General features: G+C 37.9%; 1 protein-coding gene across 3 annotated transcripts in view; it reads right to left on the bottom strand.

The window, feature by feature from the left end:
- Window positions 1–24,742, bottom strand: part of kst (spectrin beta chain, non-erythrocytic 5 kst) — a 593,342-nt gene that overhangs the window by 158,957 nt on the left and 409,643 nt on the right. For all 3 annotated transcript variants that reach the window (XM_090376665.1, XM_090376667.1, XM_090376666.1), the window contains exon 53: window positions 23,543–23,661. In XM_090376665.1, the coding sequence (XP_090232791.1) occupies window positions 23,543–23,661 (119 nt within the window). The remainder of the gene's footprint in view (window positions 1–23,542; window positions 23,662–24,742) is intronic.

Below are 24,742 nucleotides of genomic sequence, written 5' to 3'. Positions count from 1 at the left end.
AACAATCACAAACATTACAACTAAATCCAAATGGGTTTTTGTACACTAGTTTTTCAAACTCACTGTCAGCTCGTGTAGACACTATAGGGATATAATCAGGAATCTCATTATTAGCCATTTCTAATTTCGCTTTTTCACGCACAATATTCCTTCATTCGTTCTGCTCTAGTTTTAGATTCCTGATAAGTATCAGGCATAGTAGAACTCTGTGGTTGAATTTCATTATAATTTGGAATAGTTTGAATTTCTAATTTCCTTTTCTTCCATTCACCATATTCCTTCATTATTTCAGCTCGAGTTTTTTTGGGTGCAGTTTGAGAACTCCCAGGCATAACAAAACACTCTTGTTGAATTTATCTGGATTCACATTTCTATCCAACTTCCCTTTCTTTCTTTCACGATATTCCTTTGAACGCTGGGCTGTAGGTTTTGGCACAGTAACTCATGTATTAATCATTATGCTGATATAACGGTATAACATAGCGCATCACTGCTCAATTGTATTTGTTGTGTCACTGCAACTTGTTGCATCACCGCACTTGCTGCATACAATTGAATTTCTCGGGCGCATGCATTGTACTTGTTGCATCACTGCACACAACATGTACAACGCATGCACATCGGGTTTTGTAACAATTTCTAGGTAATGTAATGCTTTTTTTTTCCCAAATAATGCCAGTAAAAACGTTTTTAACATCAAAAACACGATGCAATTGCACTAACCTTTTCGTTGTGAAATTTTTATGTAGGTTGAATCTATAGCCCTACCAAACTCTTTCTATAACAGCAATTAATAAAAAAGAACATTAGATATACTAAAATCTGACCCTTGTTATATATAGTAAGAAAATAAGTGTGTTAGGTGAAGAGAAGAAACCAATAAACATGAAAAAGTGGCAAATGGCAATTTTCCCTCTTCTTTACAAGCAGTTATCATTTTAGTGTTTGTAAAGGATAAAGAGTTAGTTAATAATCCCAAAATCACAGCTGTGATCTTAGGATAATTAATTAACTGTTTTCCATTGAATATAGGTCACAAAGTTATCGGTACTGAATGGGGAAGATAACTCTTATTCTTCAAAGATATTGCTACATGTGAAATTCTCCCCTTAATTATTTTATTTGAATTATTTTCTTTCTACATGGAACAGAATCACTGATTTAACATTACAATTATGTTCTTTATTATTTGCCCTCATGGGTTAGAAGGCAAATGATATGAGAATAGTGATGGGTATCTATCAACAAAATGTCCAAATAGTGGGATAAAATATTGTGTTACTTCAACATTGTCTATGTGAGATTCCTTTATATATGTCAGCTTAACCAACAAAATAAATTAATTAAATTGAGGTGCAGTTAACAGATGACAAATACAAAATATTAATCCTTTTACTTTATGTTTAACATTTAGCAAAGAATGGAACTCTATTAATCTTATTTTGCTTTTTTTATCTTAAAAATTTTGTGAATGTGGTTCTGATGATATGAGTCAAAGTAATGCATGCACTCACCTCAAGAATTCTTGTTTGTTGCCACAACAGCCGATGATTGGCAAAATGTTCTGAAGGTAGCAACATTTCAAATGAGTGGAATGAGAAACATAGGGAAACAAGCCTAAATAACTTCAAAGGGTGTGTCAGTGTAGTAAACTATAGAAGAATACTTAGTCGTAACTGTGTCTACAGTAATGTCAGGAGTGTTGTCAATAAAATGGCTAAATTTGAACTCCTGGTTAGGTCAACAAATGCTGACAAAATAGGGCTAACAGAAATGTGGTGCCACCTGTAAACTGGTGATGACAAATTCCAATACAGTATGTATAACTGTATTTAGGAAAGATAGGGAAGATATAAGGGGTGGTGGTGTCATGCTTCTTATCAAAAGCAGCCTGAGCACAAAAAGAGCTTTTAATAAGTCTGAAGTTACATGTTGTTGTTGTTATTTGGTTTTTAGGAGCATTAGCAACTAAGGCCATATTGCTCCAGGATGTGCAGTGATCATTCTCTGACCTTTCCGCATCCTCCATATTTGGTGGTGACGGGCTCGAACCCCGATCTAATCAAGAAGCACTGCTGCTCCTTCCCACCTGGCTACAGAGACACCCTGAAGTTACATCTGCCAGCAGAGAATCTGTGTGGTGTGAGTTAGACAGAAGCAAAGGAACAATAACAGTGGCAGTAATCTACAGACCAGAAGACTGTGAAGACTATAATAAGAGTTTTTATATGCAGATGGAACGGGCAGGCAAGTGTGAATGTCTTATTACGGATACTTCAATCTGCTCCAGATTGAATGGAATAAGTGGGAAGGAAACTCACCTTGGGAAAAAAAATTTCTAAATAAACTATATGATTATTATTTGTACCAGCATGTCAGAGATGATACCGGGGGTGAGAACATTCTTAACCTCATCATTACTCAAGAATTAGATGACATCACAGGGCTTAAAATACAAGAACCATTGGCAGATATTGATCACACAGTCATCAGTTGGAAGAGGAAGAAAGATGCTGCAGTAGTTAAAGGTAAAGGCACTAGTTTTAATTTCAAAGGAGGGAACTTTGACAGTTTAAGGCACTATATAACATCTGTTAATTAGGCAGATTGCAGAGTGAAGGCAAATACACTTGAATTATGGAATACCTTTAAAGCAAAAAATTACAAAAGCCATGAATGCATACATACCATTAAGAAAATATTGCAGGAGGAGGATGATGAAATAGATGAATATGGAACTGCTAGTCAAGTAGAACAGAAAAAGATAGATGGGATAGTTACAGAGCAATGAAAAGTACTGAAGCCTAAAACTACTAGTTGATCTGTAATAGTACCACAGATAAGGTTAGAGAGGCCAAAGCTATGTATGAAAAAGCACTGGCTAAGAGCAAAGAATGGGCACAAGGAAGAAAAAAAAAATCAAATTAGCCCCTTGTGCACTGGGTGCAGAAAAGACTTAGACAAAACAGCTAATGTTGCAGATGAATTGAGGATACTCTGCATCTCTCTTCACTGAAGAAAGACCCTTCATGCTGAGAAAAGGCAGTATGCTAAGTCATATGAAATTAGTGATTTTGAAATTATGATGACTATTTATTAGAAAAACTTTCAAGCATAAAGGCAAGTAAGACTCCTGGAGTTGATGGCATATACCCAGTAATTTTCAGGGAGGTCACCAGGGAGTTTATTGAACCAGTGAAGTTTATTTTGAGGGCATCTTTGGACTTGGGAGATATTCCTTTGGATTGGAGAAGTGCCAATGTATTACCAATACACAAAGGCAATTTTAAGAGCAAAGTTGGTAACTAGGTTCTGACTTTAGTGGTAGGGAAAATCTTAGAAGCAATGATTAAGAGTGCAATCCAGGGACATTTAGATCGATGGGGCATTCTGAATAACATAAAACATAATTTTGTTAAGGGAAAATCATGTTTAACTAACTTAGCTATTTTTACAGTTACTCATGAGCTGGATGTAGGCAATAATTCCGACATAGTTTATTTGGAATTTAGCAAGGCCTTTGGCAAGTCCCACATGACAGGTTATTGTATATGCTGGAATATAGTAGTATTAGCAGTGGCAAATGATGAAAGAAAGCAAGCTTATATAGCATTAGCCAAAAAAAAAAAAAAAACCCTACATACTTCTCCTATCCATACCCTCCAAGAATTTGTCTAGTTCTTCCTTGAATTTATTCAAACCATACACTTCCACAATAACAGATGGAAACCTGTTCAAAAAAATCAACCATCATCTGGCTGAAAGCAAACTTCTGCACATATATCCTGCATGGTGGGATTACTGGGTGACTGCAGAGCAGAAGGCAGAGGGGGTTGTGATTAATGGATATTCTTCAGATTGGTGTAAAGTCAGAAGTGGAGTCCTGCAAGGATCAGTTCTTGAACCACTGTTTTATCTGATTTTCATAAACAACATCAATAATGAGATAGAAAGCTTGATGTCAAAATTTGGACAGCATAAAGATTGGTAAATTAGTTATAGATCAGTGCCAAGCAGCACTCCTTTAGAATGACAAGAACAGGCATTAAAACATATCTGAATCTTGAAAAGTGGCAGATATGTTTTAATGCAGCAAAATGCAAGGTCTTTTACTTGGGGAATAGAAACCCCAAAATAAATTATACCCTTGGTGTAGTTGAATTGAAAACAGTGGAGGAAGAAAGGGATCTGGGAGGCCTGTAAGGAAGCCACAGCAAAAGCCTGTGGCTTCCTTACAGGCAGATATGAAGTTTTCTGAGCACTATAAATAGGCAGCCAGGAAAGCATACAGTTTCTTATCAATGATTTATCGAACATTATCCTGTAGAGATATGGAAGTCATAGTCCTACTGTATAAGGCAATTGTAAGATCACATTTGGAATACCATGTTCAAGTATGGAGACCTCATCTGAAAAAAAGACACTGAACTTCTTTAAAGGGTCCAAAGATGGGCAACTCACATGGTAAGATCAGTAAAATGGCAACCATATGAGGAAAGATTGATTATGTGGGCTACAGAGCTTGGTAAACAGAGGTGATATGATTGAGCTTTAGAAGACTCTGAGAGGGGTTAGTAAAATGAATGAAGGCAGAATTTTCACTGTTATAGAGAATTCCAGAGCTCGGGGACATAATTCAAATTACAGGGGAAGAGGTTTAGAGTAGATTGTAGGAAGTTTTTTTTTTTAGCCAGTGAGTTGTTGATTGCTGGAACAGGCTGCCTTCGCAGGTAATTGAGGCTGACAGTTTGAAGAAATTCAAGGGTCAAAAGGATAGTTACCTATGAGTGAGGGGGAAAGCAAATAATTTGTGTGTGTGTGTGTGTGTGTGTGTGTGTGTGTGTGTGTGTGTGTGTGTGTGTGTGTGTGTGTGTGTGTGTGTGTGTGTGTGTGTGTGTTCTTCTCCCCCCCACCGGCCAGTGCAGCAAAAGCCTGTGGCTTCCTTACACTATATGGTTGTTACTATAAATAGGGTACATTACACAACCATTTGATATTAAATTGAGAACCACAGCTATTAATGCAGATATTTCCTGATGTTATTTATAAACTATTCTGATAATAACAAAATTGTTCTTAATAAAAATATTTCTGGTTTTTTTTTTTTTTTTTTACCATCAATTCTTGAGAAAATATCAATGGGAATCAATATTTCTTATATATTGTACAGGAACAGTTTGATTATTTTTAGTCTAAATATGTTTAATGCTTTATATATAATGTCCATTTTGTTGAACATTACATATAAAGCCAGAGTTCATAATCTGTAATGTCCATTATGGACTAACAACTATGATATGACTAGCTGTGATCTTAGAATAATGTATGCAATCAGTACTGCAACAATCCTGTGATTACATCTGTAAGCTGACAAATACTAATCGTTGTTGTTGATTAAGGGTTTTAAGACACAAGGGCATCAAGGCCAAGATGTGTCTTTCCAGGTTTTTTTTTTTTTTTTTTTTTTTTTGTAACTATTTTCAGATTCGTTTGTCAAATTGGATTTTCCCAATGAAATTAAACAGTTCCTCTAGATTTGCAGAGTTATCTAATATCTGTTGTAGGGTAGGTGGATTCTGGTTATTACATAGACTTTGGAAGCAAAGTAGTCTGGAATTTCTGAAGTGCATGCATACTAATAGGATGTGTTTGACACTAAGCTGAACTTGGCATTGAAAACAGAGAGGAGGATGATAATGCGTAAGGTGAGTGTGGCTAATTCGTAGTCTTGCAAGCATTACTTCTTCTTTGCGACTTTTTCTGATGCTTGATTTCCATATTTCTGGATTCAGTTTTATTTCTTGGAGTTTATTATTAGTTTGATTTTCCCATCCATAGGTGGTAGATGACTTTCATCAACCGGTGAAATACCACCACTTTGCTTATTGGAGGCTTGAAGTGGTGAAACCCATGTTTAGTCTCTAGAGCAAAGTTTCCGGCACCCCCCCCCCCCACCATACTTCTCCTTCAGCCCATGCACGGTACTAAGTACTATAGGTTTTGATACCTTTCGTGTTTGGGATTTTCATAAAAAAAAAAAATTTGAGTCCATTCATCTTCACTTGCTCTAATAATAATTGGTCTGAAATCAGTGTATGGTACTATCATTGTTTTGTTTGATAGTTCTGATGCTGACTTGGCTGCATTGTCTGCTTTTTCATTGCCTTCTATTCCAGAATGTCCTGGAATCCAGGAAAGAGTTATTTTAGAGTGTTTTTTTTTTTGACATCGGTAGATAAGAAAGTTAATTTCTTGTAGAAGGGGATGGTGAGAATGTTGTATATCCTGTATGGCTGAGATAGCACTGAGCGAATCGGTATATATTAAGACAGAGGGACGACTTGACATATTTCACTTAATGCAGCATACAGTTCTGCAGATAGTATGCTGCACTCAACTGGAAGGAATTTTGAAATTACGTGCGAAGGGAACATGGCTGCTGCACCTACATGTGATTGGGACTTAGAGCCATCCATATAGATTATGAGTTTCCCAGTGTGTTCCGAAGTATATTTGGCATGTAACTGTCAGATGTTAAGTGATGGAATGGTATTTTTTTTTAATCACTGAGCGAAGTAAAGATCAATGTTTATATCATGTCTATTCCATGGAGGTAAAGGCATATTTGCACTTTCCGCAATTTTATTGAGATCGATTTTCCACTTTTGTATTACTTCTTGAAGATGAATCCCAGCAGGTCTGGTTTCATTAGGCTTGGATTCATAAAGTGTTGGCCATAGAGGTTAGTAGAGGTATACCCAACAGGGGTGAGTTGGAAAGCTTCTTATTTTGGCAGAGTAGGCATTGTCTTCTAAGATAAAGCAGAGGGTCGTGTGCTCCTATATACAAGCTCTGTCCTGGCAAGGTTCTGTAGGCGGCTAGTGCTGATCAAAGGGCACTGTGTTGAACGGTGTTCACAGACCGTAAGATGCTGTTTTTAGCTGATGCATATACTATAGCTCCATAATCTAATCGTGACCGGATTAGAGCATGATATAAATTCAGCAATTACTGTCTGTCAGCACCCCAAGATGTGGAGGATACTGTACGAAGGATGTTTAGTTTCTGAAGGCACATAGTTCGTAGATAGGTTACATGTTTACGAAAATTTAATTTGGTGTCTAAATTCAGACCCAATAATCTTTTGGAGTCTGTCATCGGTATTTCTCTGCCTTTCAGTTTTAATATGGGTTCCGGATGAAGCGATCGTAATTTACAGAAGTGTATTGCTGCTGTTTCCCCCTTGGTTAATTGATAGCCATTGCTTTCTGTCCAGGTTTCAATTTTGTTTATTGCTATCTGTAGTTGTCTTTCAATGGTAGCCATGTTCGATGATTGACAGGAAATAGCAAGATCGTCTGAATATATATAAACTTCTACCGTAGCTGGGATGTCTCTTATAATGCTATTGGTATGTAACGCAAAGAGTGTGGCACTTAAAATCGATCCTTGAGGTACTCCTTCTTACGTGTGAATTTTGGACAGCTCATTCTGAAATCTTACTTGAAAGGTCCTGAGGTGAAGAAAATTCTGAATGAATCTAGGCAGGTTACCTCTCAGTCCAAAGTTTGTATAAGTCTTGGAGGATTCCATATCTCCAGGTTGTATCGAATGCTTTGGTAATATCGAAAGTTATCATTACCATGTGCTGTTTTTTAAGAAAAGCATTTCGAATGTGAGCTTCAACCTTGATGTGGACATCAGTTAGTACACCTGTTACGGCGGAAACCAAATTGATGGCGTGGTATAGCATCTTGATCTTCAACAATCCAGGCAAGTCTCCTGTGAACCATCTTTTCTATTATCTTTCCTAAACAGCTGGTCAAAGATATAGGATGATAACTATTGGGGGAGGCAGCATCTTTCCCGGGTTTCACTATGGCTACCACAACTGACTGATGCCATGTATCAGGGTAAACATTCTCTTCAAAGATTCTATTGTAAAATTTCAGTAGTATAGATTTTGAGTTGAGGTGGCGAAGCATTATGTAGAAAATGCCATCTGGTCCAGCAGAACTATTTCTAGAATTCTGGAGAGCTTCGTTGAGTTCATTCATAGTGAACGGAAGGTTATAAGAATAAGATTGGTTTGTAACAAAGTTAATTTTATATTTTTCCACGGACATTTTTTTGCATCTAAATGAGTCTTCATAAGATTGAGATGATGAAGTGACTGCAAATGTTTTTGCCAATGCCTTTGCAATATCAGTTGGAGAAGAAATATCTATTCCTTTCCAGGACAGGATTGGGGCTTTGGTTTGTTGACACTTTCCACTGAGGATCTTTCTCCAAATTATTCTGGGGTCAGTGTTTCTGAAGATGGTAGAACTGAATCGAATTCATGCATCCTGTTTAGCTTTTCTACGAATTTGGCATACTTCAGCTTTCAGCCGTTTATAGGGTTCTCCATTGTAGCATTTCAGCGAAAAATGTTCCAAGCTTTGTTTTGTTTTCTTTTGGCAAGAAAGCAATCCCTTGTCCACCAACTATTATATCTTTGTTTTGTATGGTTTACTTTCGGTATTGCGCTGGCAGCAGCTCCAAGTAGTTCTTCTACTGTATGTCTAGTGGCATTATTAATAGATGCAGTAAGAATCAAATGGTTATCAAATTGCACTGTTTTTGAAAACTTCTCCCAGTTAGCTCATTGAAAATTCCACGTAATTCTTTGGTTAGATGTATAGTTTGTATCCGTCTGTATTTTGCAAATTATAAGAAAGTGATCACTGTTGTGAAGGTCAGTTAATACCTGCCCAATCAAAGCAAGGATAAATGGACGAGGAACATATGGACAGATCCAGAGCAGAGCTTGGTCCTGTAGGCAAGTGGATATAAATATGCACACTGATATTCAGTAGTGTTAAGTGATGGTTATCAAGTACAGTTTCGATCATCCTCAATCTACGATCTATATTCGGGGAACCCCACAAAGGATGATGAGCATTTAGATCACCTAGAAAGCATACAGGTTGGGGCAGTTGATTAAGTAAATTGTAAAGTTCTGCAATGGAACATGAAACGTTTGGTGGAATATAAATGGAGATAAGAGTGAGATTAATTCCAAGAACAATACGAACAGCTACTGCTTCTAGATTAGTGGAAAGCTGAACAGGTTTCAACAGTACATTATTACAAACTAATATTGCTATTCCACCTCTTGACGGAGACTCAGAACATCTGTCACGTCTATATAGCATATACCGTGAGGAAGTATGGGGTATAATTTGATGATAAATAAGTTTCCTGTAGACAAATACATGCAGGATCATGCTGGTGCATTAAGTATTTTAATTCATCAAGATTGCTTCTTAGTCCTCTACAATTCCATTGAATAATTTTCTGCAGCCAAATACTAATCTTAGGATAATGTGTGCAGTCAGTACTGCAAACATGCTGTGATTAAATCTGTAAGCTAACACAGTGGCACGCAAACTTATTTCGCTCGCGACCCCCTTTTATTAAATATAAAATTGATGCAACCCCCCCCCATGTAAATACAGAGGTGGGATGACCAGATTTTTAGAGAAAAAATAGCATTTTATAAATTATACAGTAGACAATTTTATTCGAGTACCAAGAAAGGAATAAACATTTCTTTCTTTTTAACTTACACATTAAAATAATTGTATAATTGAATACAGTAAAAACAACAAATCAAATTCTTATTCTTCAATTAAAATTACAAACCAATAAAAAATGAACAATTACAAAACAATAAAAAAATGAATAATAGCAAAACAATAAAAAAATGAATAATTGCAAAACAATAAAAAATTAACAATAACAAAACAAAACAATTAATGAGAAGGATGAGCCTGAATAACCGATAATATTTGGTCCATATTTGGCTCAATATTTGAAATTGCTAATCTCATGTCATCTTCTGGAACGCTGTTTTGTTTTTATAGCTGTTAATTTTGAGAAATCAACCTCACATAAATATGTAGACCCAAAAGGTAGCAATGTTTGTATCGCCATTTTTGATAATTCTGGATACTCGTCTCAAAGAGAAAGCCAAAATTTTTCACAAGTTGTAATGTTGGCACGAGCACGTAATGCTTCGTCACACGACAGGTCGATAAGATCTTCCTTTTGCTCAATGGTAATTTTGGGGCATGAAGAAATATCAAAAGCAAAGGGATCACGAATCCAATATAACTTTTTTTCTGGAGAAACATGAAATTGTTTGGAAAAATTCTTAATTAGCATTGTCAGGTAGATGGCAATGATATCTCTAAATTGTACAATGTCAATATTACTGCTAATAACAAAATCAGAAAGACATGGGAACATTTCAATGTTATTCACTCAAATTCAGTTTTACAAAGATTAAGCTTCTTTTTGAAAGCTTCTATTTTATCACTGAATATTAATATATTTGTTCCCTGTCCTTGAAGACTTTAATTTAAATAATTAAGTTTTTCAAATATATCAACAAGGTAACTTAGTTTTCCAAGCCATTTTTGATTTGTAAAAAATTGGGCAAGGTTCTGATTTGTATCTCATAAAAACAATAAAACTTCATGTTTGAGGTCAAAAAGACGTCGCAACACTTTACCACTGAACAACCACTTCACTTTCTTATATAAAAGAAGCATTTTTCATAAGCAGATTCCATTTCATTACAAAGTATAGTGAAAAGTCTGCTATTTAAGCTTCTACTTTTAATAAAGTTGATCACACTTACTGCATCTTTCAAAACTTCGTACAAATCAGTTTGCATTTCCTTAACTACTAATGCTTCCCTATGCATAATGCAATCATTAAAAACTGTATTTTTTTTTTTTTTTTTTTTTATGAGAACCCCAAACACGAGAGGTATTAGAACCTACAGTACTTAGTACCGTGCTTGGGTTGGAGGTTGAGAAGACGAAAGAAGATATTTGTTGACATTGGACTTGAACTTCTGTAGATTGTAATTTTCAGGAAATACGTATGAAGGAAGGTTGTTCCAGAAAACGGCAGTTGAATGAATAAATGAGGAAGATGAAAAGTTGGTTCTGTGGGTTTGAAGTTGGACAGTAAATGGATGTTGGCTGGTGGCAGCACATGTTTGGACTGTTTTGAAAGAGAGAGCGGGAATTATAGAAGCCAATTCAGAAGAACAGTGCCCATGGAAGTATCTGTAGAAGAGGCATGCAGCAGAAACAGTACGTCTATGAGAAAGCGAGTGGAGAGACTCTGTTAGAGATGAGTCATTAATTAACCTAACTGCCCTCTTCTGAATGGAATCAAGAAGCCTGAGAGAGGTTTTGGGGGCACCACCCCAGATGTGGGAACAATATTCCATGACAGTGCGGATTTGCGATTTATACAGAGTGAGCAGCTGTTTGAAGAAAAGTAACGCCGAGAGCGAAAGAGAAAACCAAGTTTTTTAGATGCAGAGGAAGCAATATTTGTAATGTGCTTGTGCCAAGAGAGATTAGAAGTCAGGGTAATCCCCAAAAGAGATATATCATTTTGCCTAGAAATCAGAGTGTCACTAAAGATAAGCATAGGAGCAGAAGAATCCTTTTTGCGAGATATAAGACAAGACTGAGTTTTAGAAGGGTTGAAATAAACTAAGTTGTCTTTGCCCCACTGGAGAATTACCTGAAGATCAGCATTTAAGGAATTGGCAGCAGATTTTCGAGAACTTGAAGCTGATTGAGCAGGACAAGGTTTCTCAAAATGGAAAGTTGAATGCAATGTGCTATCATCGGCAAAACTATGGATAGGATTTCCAGTCAATGGAAGAAGGTCATTGATATACAAGAGGAAAAGAGTGGGGGAAAGAACTGAACCTTGGGGGACACCGGCATTAGTGGAGTTGTTAGAAGACAGAGAGCCATCTACCATCACCCTCAGTGAGCGATCAGAGAGAAAACTGGATAACCAATTACTAAAAACAGTTGGCAAACCATAAGATGGAAGCTTGTTTAGAAGCTTTATGCCAAACACGATCAAAAGCCTTTGAGATGTCAAGAGCAACTACTTGTGTTTCACTGAACCTTACCATTGAATTAGTCCATAAATGGGTAACATAAGCCAGAATATCACCAGTGGATCGACACTGACGGAATCCAAACTGGCGATCGTTGATCAGGCGGTAGGTTTCTAGGTAGTTTAAGAGTTGGCGGTTAATTGATTTCTCCATTACTTTAGAAAGAGTAGAAGTAATTGCAATGGGACAATAATTGGATGGGAGGGATTTGTCACCCTTTTTAGGAACTGGCTGGATATGAGCAAATTTCCAAGCAGAAGGAAAAACACCTTTGGAATAAGAAAGTGAAAAAAGGCGACAAAGAATAGGAGTAAATTCAGGAGCACAGGTTTTGAGAACACGTGGAGAAATACCATCAGGACCTGGAGCTTTCTTAGCATCAAGATTCATCAAAATCCTTCTGATATCCTTTTGACGGAAGACCACAGAAGGCATTGAATTGAGCGTGTTAGGAATGGTGGTAGGTGTTTTACCAAGATCATTAATACATGAGCTGGAAGAAAAATGGGATGCTAGCAGGTCAGCTTTATCCTTGGCTGAAGTGACAACAGAACCATCTGGTTTGGACAGAGGTGGGAGCAGAGATGGGCAAAAGTTGCAGCCAATAGCTTTGGCAAGAGACCAGAATGCTCGGCTAGCCTGTTCAAACTCTAGTTTGGACTGATTAATAACTGCTTTACAATTGTTGCGAGCTTTGGTGTAGGCAGAAAATGAAACTGAAGAATTAGAAACAAGCCAATTACGATATGCAACATTCTTCTCTTGGATAGCCTTAGCACATTTGTTGGAGAACCAAGGTTTAGATAAAGGACGAGATTTTAAAGTGGAGTGTGGGATAAAGGATTCCATTCCTGCAAGAATAATTTCCCTCACACGATCTGAGCAAACGTTGACATCAGAAGTTTTGAAACAGTAATCAGACCAAGGAAAAGAAGAAAAGAAGTCTCGCAGGTCATCCCATTTTGCATTCTTGTAATGCCAAACAATACGAGGTTGGGAATAGCCATGAGATAAAGGTTCCCTTGGAGAAGAGACAATCACCAAGTTGTGATCTGAAGTGCCTAAAGGACCTCTCACTTTGACCTTGTACTTAGAAGGGTTGTTTGTGAGAAAAAGATCAAGCGTATTGGCTGTATGATTAGGATTGTCCGGTATTCTTGTAGGTAAATGAACAATCTGTGTGGTCATTAGTAATTGCAAAAGCCTCAGCATCTCGACCTGCTGGGTCGGTGTAACTAGAAAACGGAAGCCAGCTGGAGTTGTGAACATTAAAATCACCAAGGAAAATTACCTCACTGTTAGGAAAGTTGGACTGGATAAAGTCAAGTTGCAAAGAGAGGAAGTCAAAGAGCTCCAAGTGATTAGTGGAGTTGGGAGGACGGTAGAGACAACAGATGAATTTGACACAATGAGGTAGAGAGATTTTAAGCCAGAGAAGATCAAAGAGAGGAGATTCCAAATTGCCAAGTCTCTGACAGGGAATATCAGAATGGACATATGCACAAGTACCACCTTTGAGGCGAAAGGAATCATACAGCAAATAATTTGGACATCTGAGATGAGCAGTAGTTGAATCAACTGATAACTGAGATTCAGTCAGAAAAAAGTACATGGGGTTTGGAAGACTGCAAGTGGAAATGGACATCGCTGAGATTGGAATTGAGACCACGTATATTTGTGAAATGAATTAGGAAGTCCTTGGGAGGTTTAGATCTTTTCGCAGATAAGCTTGCTCTATTATTTTGACAATTCGTGGTGTATTCAATAGTAAGAAAAAGTGGGTGGGACATGCTGTATGAAGTAATGAAATTTTTGGATATGGCGTACATGTGGTAAGAATATACCCAGATCCTTGACATAACGTGGCCTCGACAATGCTCCCCGCATACACACTACTCGGACTCCCTCCAGTCACTATCTGGCTCAGTAGAGGTAGCAAGATTATACACTAGCTGATCCAGAAGCCTCCTAGAGAGTTACCAATAAGTTTGGTCCGGTGTACTATCTAGCGGCCGGCCTGCAAACACCGTTTTAGAGCTGTACCCTCGAAATGTAAGGAATATTGGATCTCGCCACGACATTCATCATAACCTCAAAAATCATCGATCATACTGCATGATGGAAGAGATAGGGAAGGGTTGACCGGAACTTAGCTCTAGAGACTAAACATGGGTTCCACCACTTCAAGCCTCCAATAAGCAAAGTGGTGGTATTTCACCGGTTGATAAGAGTCATCTACCACCTAGTACTGCCTGCTAACATAGAGGGGTGGCGTTCCTCCATGTGGTGTGGGTGCCACACCTCGACCCCTGCTTACGTTGGTTCACACCTGGGTGGTCACCCACCAAGTACTTGTGCATGGAGGTTATACACAGGATTACTAACAGTCCCACCACCGTGAAGGTGCAAGCAGAGGATTTGGCTGTCATAGACCGTCCGGACTTCGCCGAAATTGGTTGTTGTTGTTGTTGTTATGGAGGCTTAATGGCACATAAGCATCTATGGCTATAATGTGCCTATTCACTTATTATTTTAGGAGATGAGGAATTTCCATAAAATCAAAAGAAAATTTTAAATCAGAAATTATTAAAAAGTCCAGTTTGCTTGAGGAAGTCAAAAAATTCAGAAATATTTGCTTTATCACCAATGAGATTTTCAAGAGTTATTGGTTTACGTTTATTTATCAGTGAGATCAAGGATGAAGCTCTGTGTTGTTTATAGTAGGGGCAGTCAATTAGAATATGTCTAACAGTCAAGATGTTAGAGCAATGTGTACACTGTGGTGGATCACCTCCTGTGAGTAAATAAAGATGTGTCAGATGAGTATGACTTATTCTTGCCCTTGAAAGGACTACTTCTTCTCGTCTCGATGTACGAACACTGGAACGCCAAATTTTCGGATCTTGTTTAAACTGAAAGAGTTTATTATTAGTCTGAGAGTGCCAGAGTGCTGTCCATTGTGATAGGCAAGCAGCATGAACGGTTAGTACACAATCTGATGCTGGAACAGGGATGTTGGTTAAATCAAAGGTAGTTGGATTTTTTGCAGCTTTATCAGCCAGTTCATTGCCTAAAATACCGGAATGGGCGGGTATCCAACAAAAAGCAACCAGTTGTTGACGTTTTTTGATTTGTAGTAACAAGCTTCTGATTTCATCTAGAACAGGGTGAACTTTATCTTCGCAATTACTTAGTGACATGATTGAGCTGAGGGAATCAGTATAAATAACAGATTTTAAAGAACAGTCGGAATAGAGATTTTCTAAAGCAAGTTTTATTGCATACAATTCAGCAGAAAATATACTAAAATCTGATGGAAGGGATACTGATACAACTGTATTTGGAAACACTGCAGCTGCTCCAACATTTGAATTAGATTTAGAGCCATCTGTATAAATTTGGTAGAAATCAATATATCTTTGAATGTGAACATCATGAATTTGTTTGAAGTTTGTTGCTTGCAAAGTATTCTTTCTCCATTGGCAGAGGTAAGTGTCACATGTTGGAAGAGGAGGAGGAGCCCATGGTGGTTGAGCAAAGGTTGGTATCTGCTGTACTTTCCGGATGGAAATATTCCAAACCTGCACCAGTTCAAGAAGGCGAAGACCAACTGGTTTAACTATGCTGGGTTTGTTTCTGTATAGGTTTTCTAATGGTGGGTTTAAAAGGTATGACTGAACGGGACGAGAGGCACAACTTTGTATCTTGACAGCATATTTCAACAACAGTGTTTTCCTGCGTAAAGTTAGTGGGAGCTCGTGAGCTTCTATGTAGAGACTATGTGCTGGTGACGTTCTGAACGCACCAATTGCAATTCTCAAAGCACTGTGTTGAATAGGATCAAGCCAGCGTAATGCACTCTTTCTGGCAGAATCATAGATTGGAGCACCATAATCGAGACGGGATCTGATTAATGCCTTGTACAACCGAAGCAGGGAGGTACGATCTGCACCCCACGTTCGGGCAGATAACGCTCTGAGTATGTTTATCTTTTTCAGACAGGAAGTCCGTACATTTTTAATATGATCTAGGAAATTTAATTTGTGGTCAAGGATTAATCCTAGAAATCTGATGTTAGTAGCGATTGGGATGGATACATTGGAAATTTGAAGTTCAGGATCCGGATGAAGTTTTCGTTGTCTGCAAAAATGAATTGCAGTTGTTTTCTGCTGAGAGAGTCGGTAGCCGTTGAGGCTGGCCCATTGTTGTATTTTATTTAGTGAAATTTGAAGCTGTCTTTCAATAGATCTCATGTTTTGGGAATGGCAGGAGATGGAAAGGTCATCTGCATATAGATATGTCTCAATTGTGTTTGGAAGCTGTTTGGTGATGGAATCAATTCTAATAGCAAAAAGAGTGGCACTCAATACTGATCCCTGTGGAACACCTTCTTCTTGAATGAAAGTTGAAGAGAGAGCATGTTGGTATCGAACTTGAAATGATCTAGTATGTAGAAAGTTCTTAATAAACACAGGAAGGTTGCCACGTAGTCCGAGAAAGTACAGATCACTAAGTATACCATGCCTCCAGGTGGTATCAAATGCCTTCTCTATGTCTATTGAAACCATTACTAGATGTTCATGTTTGACAAAAGCATTACGGATGGCAAATTCAGCCTTGACCATAAGGTCTAAGCATGACCTGTTTTGACGAAAGCCATATTGACTACCGCTCATTAGCTCTTCCGACTCGATGATCCAGATGAGTCTTCTGTGGATAATTTTCTCAAGGATTTTACTGAGGCAGCTTGAGAGAGATATGGGTCTATAGCTATATGGGTTGGATGGATCTTTTCCAGGTTTTAGGAATGCCAAAACTGTAGAGTGATGCCAAGAAACTGGAAAAACATTTTCTAAAAATATACGATTGTAAAAGACTAGGAGGAGGCGCAAAGCTTTGTCATTAAGATGTTGTAACATGACATAATAAATCCCATCTGGTCCAGCAGCACCATTGCGGGCTGTTCTAATGACATGTAATAGTTCAGAATATTGCAGAGGTTTATTATATGGGAGAAGGTTTGAAGTTTCAAAATTAATACCATGCTTTTCTTTAGTGTTTTTAATTCTTTGGAATGAGCTAGTATATGCTGATGTTGCTGAGATTTCTGCAAAAATATTGCCCAAAGCATTGGCTATATCTACAGGATTAGATATATCTTGCCCATTCCAGGAGAGGATTGGAGAAGGTATGGTAGGAAACTTACCAGACAGCTGTCTAATTCTTTTCCATATTATTTTGGGATCAGTATTTCTGTGAAAAGTGGATGCAAACCGGGTCCAGGATTCTTTCTTTGCTTGCTTTTGTATAAAGCGTGCTTTTGCCCTTAATTTCTTATAATTAATGAGATTGACTGTGCTTGGGCACTGCCGAAACAAATTCCAGGCTTTATTTTTTGCTCTCTTTGCTGTGGTGCATTTGTCATTCCACCAGTAATTATAGTGCTTTCGGCCCGGCGGATTTGATAGTGGTATCGTGTCTTTAGCCACATTTAGAAGATGCGACGTGATGTATTCTGTCACATCATCAATATGCTGGAGGCGGATTTTTTCCTCATCAAGGTCAATTGATGACTGAAATTTTGCCCAGTCTGCTCGGACAAATTTCCACTTTCTGCTGGGTTGAAATGAAGGAGTCTTTGCTTTCAGAAAGTTGCATACTATTGGGAAATGGTCACTGCCCATGGGATCGTTTATTACATACCACTCTATGGTTGGGGCTAGTACTGGTGAACAAATTGAGAGATCTATTGCTGAGGTGTGTCCTGCTGGGAGCTGTACGTGTGTCGGTGCACCTGTATTGAGTACAGTGAGATTTAGTGTCTCCAAAAAACTTTCAATTAGTCTACCTCGTCTATCCAATTTAGTAGAGCCCCATAATGGGTGGTGCCCGTTAAAGTCCCCTAATATACAGAAAGGTGGAGGTATCTGTATAAAGAGGTCTTCGAGATCTTTTAAAGAGCAAGTACAGTTTGGTGGTAGATAGACTGAGACTAGTGTTACTGTACCATGGAGAGTTATACGAACAGCAACAGCTTCTATTTCAGTTTGGAGTGGGATATGTTTAGATGGGATCTTTGAATTTACTAGTATTGCCACACCACCATGGGCAGTGTTAGCAGTATTTCGATCTCTTCGATAAATCCAATAGTTCTTTATCGAAGGAGAAATTTGTGTGGTTAGGTAAGTTTCCTGTAAACAAAAGGCAACCGGAGAATATTGGTTAATTAGGTATTGAATATCGTCTGTGTTGGAACGAAAGCCTCTGCAATTCCATTGTAAGATGTTGTGGTTCATTTTGGTTTAGTTGAGGATGAATCATCTGACTGTTTTTTGTTTGAAGAGGATTTTTTTCGGTCTTTTTTCGGGAAAGTAGGGCGTCCAGTATCCATCGTGTCATTTGCATGAAGTTCTAGTATGGGTTCTTCATGATCTGGGTTTACATCTACTTCCATACTACTGGCTGATGATTCAGGTTTATTCTTATCTTTAGCAGTTTTAAGTTTTTCTTTGTTATGCAGAACTGTCCGAGTCTCAATTGGGAATTTTTCTGTGTCATTTGAGACTGTCTCAGTATCATTTGGGATACTAATTGGGGTGTTGGTGGCATTGCTGGTTTTCGTTTTAGAATTTTCTTTTCCTGTGGTTGATATGGTTGCTTTAACCCAATTAGCTAGCGAGACGTTGGGCGGTATCGACACATCTGTTTGAATTGCAGTTGTATGAAAACTTCGGGTTCGAGAGGCATAAGATGGACTTGGCATGGTCAGCATTATTTGTCTGCGTGCCTCAGGATATGTGACTTTGTGTTCTACTTTATATTTTTGGATATTCCTACCTGTTTTCCACATTTCACATGTTTTAGAAAATGCGGGGTGATTGCCTTTGCAGTTGGGGCAGATGGGAATTGCGGCTGGACAATCTGCCTGCGTATGATCCTTTGCTCCACAAATAGGGCAGATGGCATCACCTCTGCATGCCTGCTGTGAATGGCCATATTTCTGGCATTTAAAACAGCGAAGAGGATTTGGGATGTATGGACGAATTCGGCAGTTTAAATATCCAGCTTTTACTGAGGATGGCAAATCAGGAGTACTAAAAGTTAAAATGATGGAACGAGTTGGAATGAGATTTCCATCTTTTTTTGTCATTATTCTTTTAGCGCTGATTACCTTTTGGTTGCTAAGTTCTTGTACTAATTCATCCTCAGACACAGTAATTAAGTCCCATTCTGTGATGACACCCTTTGATGAATTTAAGGTATTGTGGGGAGTAACAGATACTGGCAACCCACCAAATGTCGTTGTCTTTAATAGCCACTCCGAATGTTTTGTGGTGGCTGTTTCAATCAGGAGATCTCCGGATTGGAGTCGCTTTACCATTTTTGGTGATCCTGCAATAGATTCTAGATGTCTTTGAATCACGAACGGAGATAACTTACCCACAGGCTGGGTAGACAGAGAGTGCATCACCAAAAAATTGGGAATATCTGAACAGTGTGTTTCTGTTCGAAGCCTTTTGGGTTGGCTATTTTCCTTGTCTTCGTTACCATATTCTGGTCTTGAGCTTGAAGGCTCTAAGGGTGGAAAATTTGTAGAATCCATGATGGCTCCTTTTGGCCCTGGGGGATTATCTTTTCCACCCAGGTTACCGGCCCCGCCACGGGGAGGCAGGAGCAGTGCCACGAGGTGACCAAGCGGTTGGGTTAGTAATTAGTATTTATAGAAAAAAAACAGAAAGGTGGATTCCCTTTCTGGGCCTTTCCCTACTTCTTGTAGAGTGAAAGTGCTACTTGGATATACAAAGAAATCAAGAAAACGGTTTTTGAAACAAAAATAGAATCTGTTTGCTCAAATACTCTTTGCAGAAATCGCTTTTAGAAATGCACTACAAATCGCTTGGCCACGGAACGCTTGGCACCCGGGGCCACCGAAATTGGGTCCACTTGACTTAAGTGTCACCCGAATATCAGTTCCATCAGCGTTTTAGACTCCCAGGTAGCAAGAACAGCTTGTCTGGCATATCTGAGAGAATGTCTGTGACGAGCAACTTCCTTTACTTTGCCCTTTAAACCTTTATTTTCTCCTATTCATGTAGCTGCACCATCAGTACAAATCGCAACACAGTTCTTCCATGTCAGATTATTTGTTTGAAAGAAAATATTTATAACATCAAAAATATTCTCGCCCGTTGTTCTTCCTTCCAAAGCTTTGCAAAATAGAAAATCCTCCAAAATATCTCCCTCGTAGCAGTATCTAACATATACAATTATCTAACATATACATATACAATGAGCAAGGTTTGAAATATCTGTGGATTCATCTAACCGCATTGCAAAAATTGGACTTTCTCTCAATCGATTTAATAAATTGAATTTTATGTTGTCAGCGATAACTGCAATATGCCACGAGACTGTGTCTCTGGACAGAGGAATGGTTTTTAAATTGTTGATGTATTTTTCTCCATGCATAATTAAAATCATTTTTATTGCAGCAGGGAGAACAATGGATTCAGCAATAGTATGTGATCTCAAATTTTTTCCTATTAAATACGAAACTTCTAGCAATGCTCTTAAAGCTTTACACGGAACTGCCGTATGTTTCTTCATGAAAGATTTCTGACCTTGTATGCCGTTGGCATGACTTTTGAAAAAGGATTCAGTTTTTTTTATTAGCTCTGGATGTTTCGTATGCAAGTGTCTTTTTCATTTAACAGGTTTCATGCTTTCATTAGCCAGTTTTTCGTAGCATATTATGCACAAAGGACATTGCTCATCATCAACAACACTGTAGGTGAAGCCATACTTCATAAATTCCTCTTGATGTTTTCTATTCTTTTTTGTTCCTTTTGGTTTGGAATATGATGGCTCTCTACCAGAAATTGGTGGCTGCACTTCACTTGAAATAACGTTAGTGTCCAAATTTTCACATGATATAATATTTCTTACCTTATTAGCTTCTGAAGTACATGTAGCAATATTATTGTCGTCACTCCTCGGCCTTTTTGTTCTGATTACCCAGTTGTCCATGGTAAAATATGTATTTTTTTCTTCTTAAAAACAATGATAATAATAATGAAATGTGCAATAGAAAAAGTAGCAGAAGAATGAAAAACACATCCAAGTTGTATGAAAGCACCGAATTACGAAGCAGAATAAAGCGCACGCGCAACACACTTGCTATATATATTTACTGCTACTGCATATTCACACCTCTGGTCTTTAGGCAATTTGAGAATTTGTGCTGGAGCATAGCAAGCACGAATTAAGAGCTAAAGGGATTAATTGAATAGTACTTCTCGGTACTACTCATTGCTGAGTTGTACTGAGAAGCTGCATCAGTCAGCCGCTTTTTGTGTCCATGGTCAGTGAGCAAATTAAGGCGAATTGCTGAAGCAGTACGGTTCATTCGTATCTCAGACTTAGTTCCAGTAGTAAGATTTCTACACGTACAGTATTGAAAAAGTAATTTTAACAACAGGTTTAGTAACAACAATAACTTCTATATGTACAAAAAAAAAAAAAAAAATTATTTAAAAATTTCCGCGACCCCTTTGATTTATCCTGCGACCGCTCTAGGGGTCGCACCAGTTTGTGCACCACTGAGCTAACACATAAAATGAACAGCCCATTAGTAATTTGAGTGCTGTTAATTTAGCTGCCACAGCAACAAGGTTGTAAACGACACTGACCAGAGACCACTGAGAGTATAAAAGGACACTTATCCTATATGGCTACTTTTGAAAAAGTGAATCTGCCATTCTGTTTATTCTGATGCCATTTCAAGCTATTACAAAAAAAAAATTGTGTGTGTGCTAGGCATGCATAGCGGAAGTTAAGTGAAACTTTTTTAGGCGAACATTGATCACTTGACCAAGGACTCACCGTATGAATGCCGTAGGCAACGAATCTGCATGAATAGGGCCCTTGGAGATACGAGATGTTCTGTTTCCAAATCTAGTTTCAGCAAATGCTGTAGCATCGGATGATATTTAAAACCATTTGACTTCGATAGAGCCGGAATCACTTTGTTCTTGAGAGAGCCACAACAGCTGTTGCAGGCCGACATTTAACTTACATCCTCATTTTGAAATGCTGTTTGAAGAAGATCTCCAGCTGCTACAATCTTCACATCGTTCTTGAACGAAACACATGAAATAGACTGAACCAAAATCATTATCCAAGAATGTATGTTTAAACTGTGCGTGCATGCTTCGGTGTTTCTTAAAATCCTGTTGCTGCTCTGGCTGTGTATTATGCCTGCTACATGTTGAACAATTTGATGAAGTACTTCTGGCAGTCAGTTTTGGCTCCTTCACTTTTAGTCTACAACTGGGCTTCGAGGACTCTTCATCATTTTCATTTGCAGTATCAACTTCCAAGACTCCTTCCAAATTTACTTCTAACATTTCTGGGGAGATGTAAGACTCTGAAGATGTGGATGGACTTTCTCCGGCTTCTTTGTTCAACTCCATTGCACACTATAATTTCTTCTGCTGACGAAATAGCTTAGATCTCTCCTTTATATTCAATGGAGGCGGTTTCGGTGGTCGCATTCCATGTATATGTGCTCTATACACCTTACAACACTCACTATTAGTCTTCAACATGTTGAATTATAATTTTTTTTATTAAATACGGTGGAGAATGACGAAAGAAATAGAATGATGCAATCAGTAGGAGACACTGATTGGGTCATGCATCGCTCGTGCCTGGTACAGAGTGGTACAATGGTGGCGGTGGTGGGGGGGATTGAATAATTTCATGTCACATTTTCTTAGCGATTTTTGTCAATCCATGGATGCACTGCACATGTATGTGCTCCATATGCCTTACAATGCTCACTAAAGTGGACCCCCATTTTACGATTGGTTCACTGTACAATCAAATCACTTTACGACGGACACACCATAACAAAATACCGTTCACTATATGATATGTAGTAAGTGCCGGTCATCGTGTTTACAAATTGAATTTTAATTCTATTAACGGCAATTCTAATAATTAAAAATAGGAGGAATATTATCTACAGGCTATAAAAGTAAAAATATGAAGCACTGATTGACACTTTATTACCTTACCAATTAACAAAATTAAATGATACGTGAAAATCAGAATATTTTCCACAGGTTAACAAAAGGGGAAAAAAAAAACGGAAGGCAAAAAGTCAACTACACCATGTATTCCCAAGTGGTCACCAATTACTAACCAGGCCTAATGCTGCTTAACTTTGGTGATCATACGAGAGCCCGGACATTTAGCATAGTATGATAGTTAGCTGTTCAGAATGCCTGTAATGCGTTTACTTTTTTTTGTCAATCCATAAACACAAGTTACTCCTATCTGAAAACCGTCTGGAGCATGCCTAAAGAAGTTTCACTTCAAAAAAGGTTTACATTACCTTTTTATTACCCTAAATATTATAACTTGTTACCTAATCCTTCATTCAGAACACACACCTGAATCATTAATATTACATTGTAAAAAATGTCTGTTAAGCCACTTAAATCAGTCATTACACACTTGTCAAGAATTTTAACATTTGTAAGAGGCACTCCTTACTTTTTATTTAGTTCCTCTCGGCGTTGCTGAACTGATCGAGTATCTGAAAGGCCCTGCCGAATTAACTTATTGGCTAAAGCATTGATAGTTTTCATCCTTGACTCATCTACTCGCATATCCTGTAATAAAAGAATCATTTTCCAAATCTACCAAAATACAAATCTCCATTTCTTTATGAATAATATTATTTGCATTTTATAAAAAATTATTTAGGTCTAAAAAAATCCTGTCCATAATAAAAATGAACAGCTCTTCATACAAGAAAAATAAATTCAATGGATGAAAATCTGTAAGCATACATGTCTTGTATTGCTTAAGAGCACACAGAACAAGAAGAATTTATTGTAATTTTAAGCTGCTACTGTAGTAATAACTCCTATAAGGATGAAAATTAGGAAGGATGTAGTTGTGCTGGAATGGGTGCAGGGAAGGGCAACCAGATTGGTGAAAGGAATAAAAAGGTGCTCTTACCTAGAAAGGCTTCAGTTCTGCAGCATCTTGAGACTAGGCATCTGTGGGGGAGATCTGAATGAGGTGTTTAAAGCCTTGAATGGATTGAGTAAGCTAAATGTTAATGGTATTCTTCCACTTGCTGAGACTACATACATTAGGAGGCATAAATTCAAGTTGAGGACAGTTGCAGGATAGATGTGCAGAAGTTTGCCATCAACCCGCAGGTGGCTGACTGCTGTTGTGGAAATGGATGGGTTGAATAAATTCAAGGTAGAACTAGACAAATTCTTGAAGGGTACAGATGGGTGAACCATGTGGGTTATTTTTTTATTTTTTTTGGCTGATGCTATATAAGCTTGACTTCTTGCATCATTTGCCATTACTACTACTATTACTACAGATTGTGTGCTTAAATACTACATTCCAATATGATATATAGGTTCAGTTCTAAAGAATAGGGGGAATAAGCAAAAAAGGTGACTAAATTCATCATCACGTTCCATTAATTTCTTGCAAACAGAGATAAGATAATGTAGATTATTCGATTATCATTTGGAATGTTGCTGCAATGCTTCATTTTTACCTTCAGGATAAAAATGAAGCACTGCAGGGCATATATCATCAAATAAATTTCATTAAAAAAAGTAAACTTCTTAACAAATTTCCACACCACAATACTCAATTATTACTGCAGCTTGTACAGTAGAAGTGACAAATGATGAATGCAGTTTGCACATTCTAGCCTTG

Source organism: Mastigoproctus giganteus, chromosome 6, assembly GCF_048544385.1.
Source record: "Mastigoproctus giganteus isolate SK-2022 chromosome 6, ASM4854438v1, whole genome shotgun sequence".
Classification (NCBI taxonomy): Eukaryota; Metazoa; Arthropoda; class Arachnida; order Uropygi; family Thelyphonidae; genus Mastigoproctus; species Mastigoproctus giganteus.
The sequence above is the reverse complement of the archived record's forward strand: the minus strand, read 5'-3'. Positions and strand labels throughout refer to the sequence as shown.